The sequence below is a fragment of the Pangasianodon hypophthalmus genome, chromosome 1 (assembly GCF_027358585.1).
Source record: "Pangasianodon hypophthalmus isolate fPanHyp1 chromosome 1, fPanHyp1.pri, whole genome shotgun sequence".
NCBI classification, from domain to species: domain Eukaryota; kingdom Metazoa; phylum Chordata; class Actinopteri; order Siluriformes; family Pangasiidae; genus Pangasianodon; species Pangasianodon hypophthalmus.
This window is the reverse complement of record NC_069710.1, coordinates 26,944,548-26,959,101: the sequence shown is the minus strand read 5'-3', so window position 1 is coordinate 26,959,101 and position 14,554 is coordinate 26,944,548. Positions and strand designations below refer to the sequence as shown.

The window sequence follows — 14,554 nt, the reverse complement described above, 5'->3', positions numbered from 1 at the left end:
GATAGTCCTTGACCTGGATTGACTGTACCATGGCGTACTTCACTGGCCAGTGGAAAAGTGTTAATACTAAGTAGAAGAAAAGTACTTCTGCCCTACTTAGATTTACACACACATTAGATGATCTGGCCCTGAAGACATCCAATAGCTTGTGCATGTTTTGGTAGTTGTAAGTCTGGAGGTATCCATGAAGCAGTAATAAAATCTAGGTAATAAAATCTAGGTTCTCCCCTGAGTTCAGCTTTATTAGTGGCTTGGGGCTTTGACGGCTCATTCTGCACAACATGGGTTTCAGGTGGTGAGAAGCGAAGCGAGGCTTTTGATTCCAGAGTGATCGCAGCAGTCGCCAGCAGTCAGCTTTTGGATGTAAAGCAACTTTTCTGATTGTAATGTACACCACTTCTGCGCCGTCAGTTATGTAACAGGCTGGTGAATTACAGAAGCACTGAAGTGCTGGGATATGAGTTTCACTCTGTTATGCTGTTATATTAAAAAGAAAAAAAAGGTTGTTTCTAGCCAGTGGAACTTGAACGGCTTTGTGAAATATTGATGCCTGTTGTAAACAGTTATTACAACTTTAAACAGTCTTGTCAAATAATCTTTGAGAGGTTTGTTTATCTGTGTGTGGGCTTGTGTGTATTCAGGTGAGAGTATTGTAGAGCTTCACTCTTGCATTCTGTCTGTACTAAAAATTACAACTAGTGCAAAATTAGAGTCTCTCAGCCCTAAATATACTACACAACACACACACACACACACACACACACACTATATTAATGATTTAGAGCCTTAACAGCAGTCTGTATTAACTGGAGGCCCATTAAAGGTGTTAAAATACAGTGCGAGAGATAGAGACAAATACAGAGAGAAAGAAGAGGATGTGGGAGATGGGCTTAGTTTAATGCTTCACTGTCAAAGCATACTGTCAAAAGCCTGACAGGATGGTGTCATAAAACTGTCATAACATGGTAACAAGCCGCTTTGGGGCGATTCATAACTCTATTTGAAAGCAAATAACCCAAACAACAAAGAGCGATTTTATAATAGTCCATTGTTAACACAGCGACTATACGCTGCGATGCAGAGACTATAGCACAGGTTCTCAAAATCTTTGCCGTAGAAAAATTTCCACAAATCACCTCAGAACAGAATCCATCTGTTCAAAGATTAGACTTGATATTTAATGTTCTGGCTCTTTATTGGAGCCAAAGAGCTTTTTATTCCTGATCTTTTCATTTATCTTTATAGGCTGTTTGTTTTTGAGTTGTTGAGGTTTGGTTTAAAGCTATTCACTTAAAAAGATCAGACAAACATGCTAATAAATACAGCAGTATATGTAAATATAATAACTAATAATGCTGGTTGTGATTTCTAGCTCTGAAACTAAAAAATAAATAAAAAATATAATCATAGATCTCTCGGCTGTGCATTAGGGATCCCACTTTGAGAACCACTACACTGTAGAAAGTTCTCAGCACACTGAAGTATACTGAACTGGACCAGAAAAGACCCAATGGTAATGTAATTCCATAGAGAAAAAACTTTCAAGTAACATTTAATTACAGTGCTGTTATTACTGATTAAATTTTCAGTGAATAAATACTGAGAGTCATATCAGCAGCCACTGAGGACTTAACACTTGGCGTGAGGATAGTGCGAGGCCTGGGATGTGAATGGAGGTTGTGCAATGATCTACCTCATTTAAAAATTCTCTGTAAATGCATTTGGCACATGAAAATCCTCCCCAGTGATGATTTAGTGCCTTTGAAATGCAGCCATGACGTGATGTAGACTCCAAAACTTAAGAGCCAAGTCAACGTTAATCACTCCTGTGAAAGTATGACCTCTACAACTCCTGACATGCATCGTCCTAGAAAATAACGCAACCAACATATACACTGTCAAACAGTCCCATTTCTCAATGTAGAGTCCTGGATTTCATGACCATTATGCCATTACTCATTTCCATGACCTTAAAATGTTCTATTCCCCTGTTTTAGGTTTTTTTTTTAAATGTTAATTTTATTCCATGATCCCTTCCTGCTGCATGAAGATAGCTAATGACACTGTGATCAATAGAGAGAAGAAAAAACACTCACATTGAAAGTCTGTTTTTTTTTTTTTTTTTTTTTAATGTTGAAGCCACTAGATTGATGGCACTATGATCAGTCCAGCTGACAGTTTTTGTCTCCACAGCAGGTTCCACCCTGAGAATTATGTAATTTGAACCACAATAACAATGGCCTGACTCTTTTTTTTGTTTTTTTAGCAATAAATAATTACCTCACATATAAGGGCTTAAACCACAGTGCTGCTGAATGCTTGATTCTGATTGGTGTTGATTAATTTTCTGTAACAGCAGCTCAGACAGTACTTCCAGCTGCAGGGTTTATAATAATGCACTCATTCTAATACATTGTCATGTCTATCGTTAATAACTTGCACAGCGACTTGTATGACAGATGTTCCACAGACACTGATTTAAAAATGTGTAATTGTTGACGTGGCGAAGTTTTCTGCGAACTGACGGTTATTTTGTATTTAGGGAAGGAGTCTCAAGTGTCAGCACTTTGTAACAGTCTAAGTTTAAGTTTTCCGACTTAGGAACATCTTCAGGATAGATGACTGCACTTTGCAGTTTCACTGTAACATGACAAGCTGCAATTTTTTTTCTCATATTAAAAAAGAGAGGAAACCACTGTTTATAGCTTAAATAATTATTAATGGATAAAAAATCTTTAATTAATGGCAAAAAAATAATCACTGGCTGTGATTGCTGTGGTATAAGTATATAGGAATAAGGAATAAAACACCCAGAATCTGCAGTCATAGTAAAATAAATCTTTGCATGGGGCTCCATCACACTACCTCGCTACTGATTATTTTCCTATAACAGCACATCCTGCCGTGTTTTATTCCTTATGTAGTTTCTTGGTTCTTATTTTCATACGTAGAACGTTTCTGAGACTCTAGTATTCGGATTCCTGAAACCCAGTCTGGATTGTTAAGTCTCACTGCGCAGACTTGTGTCAAGTTGGCGTGTAGGTTTGTTCTTTATTGCTTTCGCTCCAAACCCTAAAGGGTTGATTTTCACCTCTATCTGGACATAACAATACGTGCAAATCATAGGGAGAGGATAATCTCAGTGCTGCCAGATGCCTTCCTCAAACCTGTTCCAGAGCTCAGACAATTAGATCTGCCTTGTTTTTCCTTCCGCACACAATCACGGCCTGTAAGTTACTTCAAGGTTTTTGTGCTGTCCAGATGTTTACATAAAGCACAAACTCTTTCTAAAATCCTCCTTTCCTGTAATAGCCAATGGGGATCAGTCTTTTGCTGGGAGGTGGATGGACACACACTTTTATTACATGTGTATTAGCATTTCTCTGGCAAGCTCTTCACATGCAAATGTATAATGATTAGTGTTATATGGAAACATACAAAGGTTCTGGTTAGGGGTGCTTAGCATTCATACCTCAACTTTTTCTGACTTTAAATCAAACAAATTCCAAACACATCTTTGTTCAAATGTGTATCAGTTTCTCATTCGAGCTGATTGGAATCATTCTCACTTTAAAAACAAACCACTATTTCCTGTATTTTTCTTAGCCTCACACAACTTATTTATTATCTAACTTATTTATTCTACTTTGCTGTTTCATTGTTTGTATCTGTATTCTCTACATGAAATGAAAAAGCTCTCCTACAGTGTTATCTACCTAACTGTAAATTAGGATTCAGTTGTGAGGAAACTGTATGAAGTTCTGTCATAAACGTAATTGCAGCGTGGATTACTTTTACTTTTAAAGGTGGACTGCATTCATTACTCACAAAGATTCGGCACTTAATTCTTAAACGCAATCCCCTGCTTGTTGTTTTTCATAAAGAGTACATGCGATATAAGAGTGATTCAGTTAAGGTTTTGCTTTTCAGTGTGATGTTTTCTGCATGTCACTAATAAAAAGCAATACAGTTTGTTTATTGTATTTCACGTTTTTTTCACCAGTGCCCTGACATGAAATTTTTACTGATACACAGGAATTGTATGTTAAATCCTCACCTCAAGTCAAGCTAGCTATTATCCTCTCCATGCAACATCCACAGATTAGCTTATGCACCATTGTATACATCCATCACACATGAGCAGTAGATGCAGACAGTGAGTTCTGTGTGCATCTCAACCCATTTATCCATCACTGTGTAATGAACAGCAGAATATTTGACCCTTGCTCTCCAACACTTAGCCACTCACAGAGCGTTAATCATGAAGTCTCAGGGGCTACTATGGCCTTCAAGGACAACAGCTTTTAATTCCCGAAGTGCAATACTGTATGTTTCTTCCGTGCATTCAAGGGCTTGTATGAAGTGTGAGGGCTTTTAGTATTCTGAGGCAGCTGGAGAGAGGACGTGTGAATCTGCAGAGTGTAGCGCAGAGGCATACTGACAGCTGAATGCAGTCCTACACCTACACCGAGCTGAGGCCCTGCATACAGAGCTGCATGGACATTACAGCAAATGGAGTCAAGCTACACTTAATAAATTGGTGAAATGGGGCCTGCGGGAAGGCTTACAGGCGGAGTTATCACCAAGCGGGGTCTTCCACGGCTCCTCTCTCAGGTTTTCTCTCTCACACTTCATTTCTCTCTCTCTCTCCATCTCTCTCATTCTCTCTCCCTGTCACATTCTCTCTCTGTCTTGTTCTCCTGACCTTTTCTTACTCTTAGTCATTTTTATTTCTGTCTTTCACAGTTTTTCAATCCAGTACATATTATACTCTTACTCATTTTTATTTCTGTCTTGCACAGTTTTTCAGTCCAGCACGTTTTCAGTCCAGTACACAGGCAAATCTATTCTGTATGTTTGTGGGTAAAGGAGAAATTTCTAGACTAGATTGTATAAAATTATCTCCATTATCTGATGTTAGCTAGGTCAATGCTAGAGCACTAGGTGCCATATTCAAATTTGGCAACTTAGCTCAGTGATTTAGTTCAGATTTTTGTGAATTTTTATGCTGGGAAACACAACTTAATGTAGCCACAATGTGTGTGCAGAGTGTAGGTGATTTTATTTTGCTATGCAATATTGTTGAATTAAATAATGGCAATGAAAACCCAACACACACGCACAGTTGGAAGGATAAGCTGACCAAGCACTCATCTGCAGTGCTTACAGTTTACTTACCCATATAAAATTCTGTCCTCAAGTTAAGCAATACCTCCTATTAAGATGCTGTCTCTTTGTCAAAAAAAAAAACAAACCAAAAAAAACTTTGTAGACTATTATCAATGTTTACAGAATTGACAGAAAATCAAGGTCAGACTTAAAAGGAACTAAAACATGCTCCTGTTTTCCAGCCCACATGCAAAAATCCCATGCAGCTCTCCAAGTAGCACTCAGATCTGTAGTTATGTCTGAGTTGTAAATACCAGTGTGTAATTTTGTTATTAAATCACTACACAATTAGGCTCCTGAGTGGTGCAACAGAAAAGTGTTTGCCCCATCATCCAGGAATCGATGCTGCAGCCATCCATGGCTAGGAGTCCAAGAGAGCAAAATTGGCTGCGCTGCATGGGTGGGAGGGGTGTCATACTCTCTCTCACCTGTCAGTCACAGCAACTCTAGCCAATTGTTCACATCTGTGAGCTCATGTATGTAGAAGAGGGTGGATAGCAGTTTGAAAGGTTGTGGTTGTCTGCCCTCATGTGTCTCAGAGGAAACGCTCGTTAGTCTTCCCCCTTCCAAGTTGGTAGCTGTTGTGTGATAGGGGAAAGCTGGCTAGTGGATGGGAATTGGCCAAGACCTAATTAGGGAGAAATGTGGGGGGGGGAAACCTTCTCAATTCTGAATACGGCCCTACATTAACTTACATGTACTCCAACTGATCACTCCATGCTAGTCTACTACAGTAGCTGAAATCTGAAAATATGCTTATTCCATTCCATTATACTACAAATATTATCTTCATTTCTTTTATGTTTCTCTCTTAGGCTTTTTTATTTTGTCCTTCCTCAGACAGCAACATTAGCACACAAATGCTCTCCATGTGTTTGTGTATACAGAAGAAATCTTTAGAAGTCATTGTGTAAACAGAGAAAAGATGATGATATGATGTGTAAAGGGAGTTAGCATGTGTGCAGGTCGTGATCCTCATCCACCCAGCTTGCTGACCTCGCTTTGATATAAAAGTCTTTGGGTCGCCCCACATGGTAATCATAACTATTATCCCATGCTTGGCTACCACTCAACTCTTTTACTCTGTCTGTTCTCTGCATTCTTGTTTTGAATTGCTGCAAACAATTTTTCACAATTACAGCTTTGTCTGACAGAGAGCGCTTGTGTTTGAACAGATGGGACTAGTTGTATTGTGATGTTTTCTTTATCTTTAAAGATAGAAAAGAATTTAAATAGAAAGAAAGTGGTGGGAGGAAGCTTGACATTCTTTTCTTTTGGCTTGAAAATAAGAAACGGCATGTGCCACTTTTAATGTGCTTTGGGAAAATGCTGTGTTTTTATAAAGCATTATATTTCACATGGAGAATGAATAATCAGATTTTGTCTCAGCTAATACAGTTATGTACTCCAACTGATCACTCCCTGAAGGCATGTATCAGAAAACATCCACATGGCATAGTCTTTAGTGACTGGCGGGATACACACACACACAATCATACACAGAAATTAAGGATAATTCACACCCTCACACTTTCTCCTATTTTCTGTCCTCAGGCTGTAAGACTGGGAGATATTTCTTTCTTCATATCTCATTTAAAAAATGTAATTTCTGTGGCTATTTCTTCACTGGAATCTTTGCGCCTGGTCTTTAGTTAGTCTGATAGCAGTTGCTTTATCTTCCAGACATGTTGTTTCTAGAGGAGGTTCTGTACTCCTGCGTTCATTAGACACACATATAATTGCCTCATTTCCCTGTTTTAATGGAACCGACTCCACCGAGGACTTTAATTCTTCTGTTTTTACAGCTGTGCACTAAAGACAAAGACCTTTTTCAGAGAACATTATAGACTCTTTCCTTGGTCTGACATCTTTTTTTCCAAACATTAGTGCAGTATTAGCATCAGATATGCCGGCTAGCCGACACTAGCCCAGGCACAAACAGATAATTATGCTGACATGCGATAACAAACAATTACTCATTAAAGCAGTCTTCTTGCATGGCATGCTAAACCTAACCACTCAGAAACAGACATTTACATGACTAAGAGTCAAACACATGGGGTTGAGGTCAGGGGTTAGGAATATACACGGGGGCGAACTCCGGGTATGACTGTACTTAGGGAGCGACTAATGGTGTGTGAGCACTTCTGTTACCATGGAATTTCTTTGCTAACTATGTTATAACACGTTACACTATGCTAATATCTCAGACTAGCTTTCTTTGCTATTCATCTGAGAGGGCAGGCTAACAAGCTGCAGTAGCTGACGTAAGGCCATGCTAGCACTCTACTAGCCACAGACTTCCTGCCCATTTTATACTGAGAATCTGATATTTATTGAACACATAACTGGCTACACACTTTAGAAGTTGTACTTCCATGCACTGGTTTCTGACAGGAAAATAAACTCTTGAACAATTTTCAGGCTAATCACTGAATTGTTAAAAAAACAAAACAAAACAACAAAAAAAACTTGTTTATTAGTTAGTTGTGAGTAAACCAGATTTTCTTGCATATTTGGCAACTCTCGCCAAGAAGAATGTGATTGGAGGTTGGTAATGATATTCAAATGGCCTTTTTCTGTGAAAGTATCTGATTCCTGGTACCATTTGTTGACTGAGACAATCAGACACTCTAGCAACAACTAAAATCTGGCTTGCCAGAATAGTGCATTACAGTGGCTGAGGTTAGTGAGTGTATATTAGCCTCCTACGGTAGCTAATATTCAAAAAGCCAGTCTAAAGCAGCTAATGAGAGACCGTAATGAAGGTTTCGCTCTCATGTGTGATCTTGCTCATAACTGTAGGTCATCCATTCATTTTCAGTCAGAGTTTTATCCTGGACAGGAACACAGTAGATCTGGAGCCTTTCTGAGGTGGGAATGCACCCTGGATGGGACGCTAGTCCTTCACAGGACATCTTGGACACTTATTCCCATCTAGGGGCAATTTAGAACAGCCAGTCCATCTACTGGTATGTTTTCTGGAGGTAAGAGGAAACTGGAGAACCCAAAGGAGTCCCACCCAGACACAGGGAGAACATGCAAAACTCCAGACAGACAGTAAAGCAAGCTCAGGATTGAACCAGGGACTGTGGAGCTACCCAGTGTGCAACCCGTGTGTGTGTGTGTGTGTGTGTGTGTGTGTGTGTGTGTGTGTGTGGGGTCATGGGTCTAAAGTCACTTGGTGATATGAGTATATGTTGTAATGTTAAGTGTATGGTGCTTGTGTTATACTACTTCAGCTTCAGTCCATAATGGAGACAATTTGTGTGTGCGTGTGTGCGTGTTTTCTGCAGGCGAGTGCCGGGGGTTACAGTCAGACAGGACGGCATTCGGTTTCTGTAGATGTTCAGATGCAGAAACAGAAACAAGATGACCGAGATGCCTTTACACAATCACAGAGACAGTACAACTCCTTACCACGGTAAGAAAACACACACACTCTCTCCATGTCTGCAAGATCTATATACTATCTATATACTACGATATCACAATTTCACTCCCCTAGAGCCCACACACACACACACACACACACACACACACACACCCATTACCTCAGTACCACTCTTCATCCAGACGTCCTCCCTCTGTCACATTCCTGTCCTGTAACTTAACACTCTTCATCAGAGCAGTCTTTCTGTGTGTGTGTGTGTGTGTGTGTGTGTGTGTGCGTGCAAGAGTGAGTGTGTGCACTCTCTGGCCTCTGCAAAACTGATAAAGCGCACCTAGACTTGGGGAACTTGCTTTCAGGGGAAGTTTATCTTGGCAGCTGCACTGCTCTGGGCCTTTTGTAGCTTGTCAGGGAGGTTTTACCGTCTTCCTCCATCTGTTTCTTCTCCTCATCCCTCTTCTATTCTGTTTTTCCTCCTCCTTCTTTTGCATATTTGTCCTAAATGTCGGTAAGGCTCTGTATGATTCTCTGAATGAGTTTGACATCAGGCTTTCCTATCCAAACCCAGCCAGAGTTTAACACATATCCTGAAACTACATTTTAATTGAATTGATTATGTATTTTATATTGTTTTTTACAGTCTTTTCTTTGAAGTTTTTTTTTCTAGCTGAAAGTGTGTGGATGATGCAGAGCTCTTTGTGAAATAGACTGTCAGGCTTAGAGCAGTTTCATTTGTTTTTCCAAGTATCAGATTATGCGCTTTAGGTAATTGCTGCAGGAATTATTGGAAAATGTGTGTGCACGCACATGAGTGTGCATATACGTGTATGCACATGTCTATATAGTGGGTGGGGTAGTCCTACCGTGTGGGCATGCTAACGTCTGTGTGTGGTCTTCCCTTATTTCATGCCCTTTCATGGTACAGTGCAGGATATGCTGACATTTCTCAGTTTTTATTGCAGTTTAATCACTATTAGTGTCACTTATGGAACAAAAAGGAACAGAATGTCAAATAATTCAGGAAAAATATTCAAAAGAGTTCCACCAAGAACCTAAATCTTCCCATTTAAGGACTAGGGCCCTGTCCGCAAGTATGCAGATATTTTTGTCAATGCCTAAGGCTAAAAAAATTCTGTTCCACACAACTGGCATTTTTGAAAATATCTCTGTCAACACAAAACTGCAAACTTGTTTTTAAACCACATTCTGGCACCTCCACATGTGGGTGTAATAAAAAAATAAAGAGAAATTAATGTTATCAGATAAGAAATTACAGACCACAAAGTAAAACCCAATCAGCAGCCGTTATAAATGGAGTCCTAGCACATTCATAACAGCAGTGGGCATGCACAGGAGGATGCTATGACGTTCACACGTAAACAGTGAAAACAGAGTTTTAAAATTTCTCTGCCTTTGAGGGTGTTTTCAAAAAGCTTCCTTTGCAGTGAAACAAATTCTCTTTGTGTAGACGGGACGCCAAAACGCATTAAAAAAACAACACATTTTCAAATATACCCATATATGTGTAGACAAGGTATTAACTAGCTGCTTTCAGTTCTTAATAGGATGCCAGATAGTGTTTTATTACAAGGATGTACATTTGAAGGGTAAAACTATTAACCCTGAAAAACTAAGAGTGTGTCAATAGTATTTTAAGACTCAGATAGTGTTTAGAATAGTATTTAAGATGCAGATACACTGCAGGCTCCAAGTGCTTAATTACACTGGTGAATGTGTGGCCTTTTCCAATGAGATCAAAGTAAAACAAAGGGTCACAAACATTTCTCAATTATACGTAAGAGTTATAAAAAAAAATATTAAATTGTTAATATAGGGAGTTAGACCCACTGACAGGCAGTGTGTGTGCAATTACATATCTTGGGATAAAAAAAGCCCTTGGGTTAATTGTTGGAGAGTGTGAGTGTGAGTGTGAGTGTGTGTGTGTGTGTGTGTGTGTGTGTGTGTGCGTGTGCGTGTGTGTGGAGGTTTTCTCCATAAACAAATCCATTTCCCTTGGCCCTGTGCTCCATCTCTGTGAGTCAATAGAGATGTTGACACTCAGTCCTCAACAGGACATAATGACGCTTAATCAATGTAAACAATTCTCATCCACTTTTTCTCCATGACTCAATCTAGTGCACTCGGCTCGCTCTCTCAAGTGCCAGATCCATCCACGACAGATCACTTTCCCAAGGGAAGCGCTTCTAATAACCCTGGCTGGCTCATATGCATTCCTCTTATAATCTAGCATTTGCTGAGCAAGGTCAGGCTGGTGAGAAGTGACCTTTAACCTGTGGAGAACAGTTCTCTCATTAGATGTCTTGGTGGATCCAGCGAGTCTGCTATCTCCATCGCTCTGTACAGAGCTCAGCACTGGAGTCAGATTTGCAGATTTCCAAGCTGCAGTAATGAGGAGGTTTTTTTTTCTCCTTTACACAAGTTTTAGAGAAGGGACAAGTGAGATGGAAAGCTGGACAACACAACCGAAGGCTGATTAGGAGTAATGAAAGTCATGTGAAACAGAGAGCGCTACTTGCATACAACAGCTGCATGTTGTAACAGGCGAATCCCCCCCACATACACATACAAAGTCTTGTTAACAAATAGAAAACATTGCTCAAGGTTTTATTTGGTTTACAAATAATTTATTATGCTGTAATTAATACTTGTTGCACAGCATATTTCCTGGCAGGCGTCATGCCCCCTGATCTATGCCATATGTTTCAGCAGAACATTACTTTTTTCCCCCCATGCCACGTTTTTTTTTTTTTTCTTCCCCCCACCCCAGGGTTGGCGCTCTGTCTTCCTCAGTTGAACTTTGCTTTGCCATGACATCATTGTCATATTGTGCTGGAAAATAACATGAAGCAAGGATTGTATTGTGAAATGACGGTCAAGTTGAACATCTTACAACTTGTTTTCACAACGTGAAACTCTGTATTCTGTCGCTCTTGAGTGGCTTAATTGTTTCAGGGCACTTTCACACATGATCCAAACACTCACGTCTGTACCCAGGACTGTTGATGGACTCATTTTACATGAAGGTTGGTTTTAATACAGACCAATTCATCTCAAACTGTCAATCACATCCATATGTGGTTCTTCCCCAAACTGTTGCCACAAAGTTTGAAGCACACAATTGTATAAAATGTCTTTCTATGCTGTAGAATTTACAAGCACAATTTTACAATGTACAGTTTCCCACACACAAAAAGCAAGCTTCATGAAGACATGATTAGCCAAGGTTGGAGTGGAAGAACTTGAGTGTTCTGCACAGAGCCCTGACCTTAACCCCACTGAACACCTTTGGAATGAACTGGAACACCGAGTGCACCCTAGACTTCCTCACCCAACTTCACTACCTGACCTCACTTATGCTCCCCACAGCCATGCTCCAAGCTCTAGTGGAAAGCCTTTCCCAGAACAGTGGAGGTTATTATAACAGTAAAGGGGGAAGGCTGATCTGGATCACTGTAATAAGGCACTTGGAGCACACATGTCTTATAGTTGGTACTAACACTGTCTAATATCTATTCTTGTGCACTTGCCTTTAATAAAGCACTCATTTAGAGTACATTATCTTCTGAGTGTGGATGATGAAGATGTCCTTAAATACAAAAATGTAGATATTTGGAAACCTTTGTTGAAGAACCAAACCAAATTTGCTGACTGAGAACTGGTTCTTTTGCAGTGGAAACATGTAGAGCAGTTCCAGATTAGACACTCGCTCCAGAACCATCACCGGACCTTAGATTGTGAAGGACTTAGATTTCATCAAATTATTTCGGAAGATGTAATTCATTGGTGTGTCATTGACACCCAAGTTCACTACTAATTTATAGTGAAGCTCAGAGATGGGCACTTGACCAAACTAAACTGTGCTTCAAGTTGAAAGTGTAAACATGAAAACACACAAACATTTTACCCTATTGTCAGGAAATTTGAATTCTGAGCAGTCCAAGTGCAAATAATCTGCTCTGCTCTCTAAGTGGGAAGGATGCCATCCTCTCTCCCCTGTTGATCAGGACGGTGCTGTACAATCACAGCCATCTGGTAGCTCATGTATACAAAACAGGGTGGTTAGCGTTCGTCCGAGCACATTCAGCTGTCGCATGAACAGAGGTTTGAAAAGAATCGGCGTCTGGCTTCACTTGTCTCAGAGGAAGCACGTATTCACCTTCACTCTCCTCAGCTAGTAGCTGTTGTGAGACAGAAGAAAACTTAGCTGGCGCGTGGGAATGGGATTTGACCATTAGCAACAGGGTCAAGCTGGAAAGGCTATAAAGCAGTGTGTGCTTGAATAACAGCCACTGAAACAGCTTTCAAATAAATCTTCTACTGTTTACAGTGCACGATACAGCATGTGCAAAATCTGTCCTTTGCTTTTCTTGCCCTCTCTGTTTCTCTGCACACATATAAATAGAGCTCAGTTCCATATAAAACAATTTCTCTTTAGTTCTCTATTTAAGATGTGTGTATGTGTGTGTGAGAGAGATCGAGAGAGAGAGAGTGTGAGAGAGAGAGAATGGTGGATGAAAAGCCTGTAGGCTGTTTGGGAGTAATGAACATTATATACTACAGCTGCATTTGTTAACAGGCAAAAGGAAGACATACAGACACACACACACAGATAAAGATGTCTGTTCCTGTGAATGGTTCATAAATAAAAAGCATTGCTCAAGATTTTATCGTTTATAGAGTAACATGCAATAAGTCAATGTATGTATGTGAATGTTTTATGTCAAAAATGCAGGGAATATACAGTTTACCTCATGGGTTCTTGCAACCAGGGACTTTAAAATAAATTTCACGTCTCCCTCTGTGCATGTTCCAACTATTCAAATGTGAGCTGCTTATTTCTGAAATGTCTCTCAGCAGAACGTAACAGATCAGGTCAAAGTTGGCCTTATTTATAGTCCTACTCATTTGAGTTATTAAGGTTTGGATTAAACCCATTCAATTTAAGTGATCAGTCGGTTGGTTAATAACTATAAGAATAAACTTTAAAAAAAAAAAAATTAAAAAATCCTCCCTCTCCCTAGACTATGCTTCACAGACCCTTGAGAACCACTGCAATACATGGATTAATCTCTCTCTCTCTCTCTCTCTCTCTCTCTCTCTCTGTCTCTCCCTTACTCACATGTAGGCAACCACGTAAGAACCCCAGCACCGTGTCTCAGGACTCATGGGATAAGGTCTACCCCCCTGGCGAGGTGTTCCAGTCAGCTAAAGAGAACCCACGCTACTCGAGCTACCAGGGCAGCCGTGGTGCTAATGGCTACCTGAGTGGACCAGCGTTGGGATTGAACGCGCGTGTGTTGCTGGAGACACAGGAGCTGCTCAGGCAGGAGCAGAGGCGCAAAGAGCAGGAGGCACAGGCCAAGGTCAGTCCACAAAACGACTCACTGGTCCTGTCCTCAATCTCTAAAGGGCCCTACCGGCAGGACGTGCCACCCTCGCCCTCCCAGCTCGCTCGCCTTAACCGACTTCAAAGCCCTGAAAAGGGCCGGCCGTTCTACTCCTGAAGGGAGGAGTGCGATTGGAGGGGAAGAGTGGGACACACTATGAACTTTGAGCTTTTCAGAAAACATAGGGATTTTGGTCAACAAGACTTTTTTTAACATGTCATGTACATCAATATTTTTTTAATACACGATTATGGTCCAGCCATCCAACGTCTCTACATGGTGTGTATGTGTGTTTGTGTGAATGTTTTTGAATGTGTCCTAACATTGACTAGCATCCTTGCCAGTCCTGACAATCAGAAAACAGCGAGCAGGTTTGCATTTGTATTCCTATAGCGCTGTGACCTACATAACTCATTTCACCTGCCACCAGTTGTGAATGTTGAACCGAGTGTTGAGGAGAGCAGCGAGTATGCGTATAGGCAGAAATATTTTGAATATATATTTTTATCTGAACACTGCAAAAAAGAAGTTATGAGATGGCTGTCAATATGGGTGACATTCAATGAAAACTCAACATACTGTGTAT

At 40.3% G+C, this 14,554-nt stretch overlaps 1 protein-coding gene across 6 annotated transcripts in view; it reads left to right on the top strand.

Annotated features, from left to right (window-relative positions):
- Positions 1-14,230, top strand: part of pard3aa (par-3 family cell polarity regulator alpha, a) — a 379,511-nt gene extending 365,281 nt beyond the window's left edge. For all 6 annotated transcript variants that reach the window (XM_053233962.1, XM_034309095.2, XM_026944876.3 and 3 more), the window contains 2 exons: positions 8,466-8,593; positions 13,707-14,230. In XM_053233962.1, coding sequence (XP_053089937.1) covers positions 8,466-8,593; positions 13,707-14,085 — 507 coding nt within the window. In that variant the 3' untranslated portion in view covers positions 14,086-14,230. The remainder of the gene's footprint in view (positions 1-8,465; positions 8,594-13,706) is intronic.
- Positions 14,231-14,554: the final 324 nt, after the last annotated feature.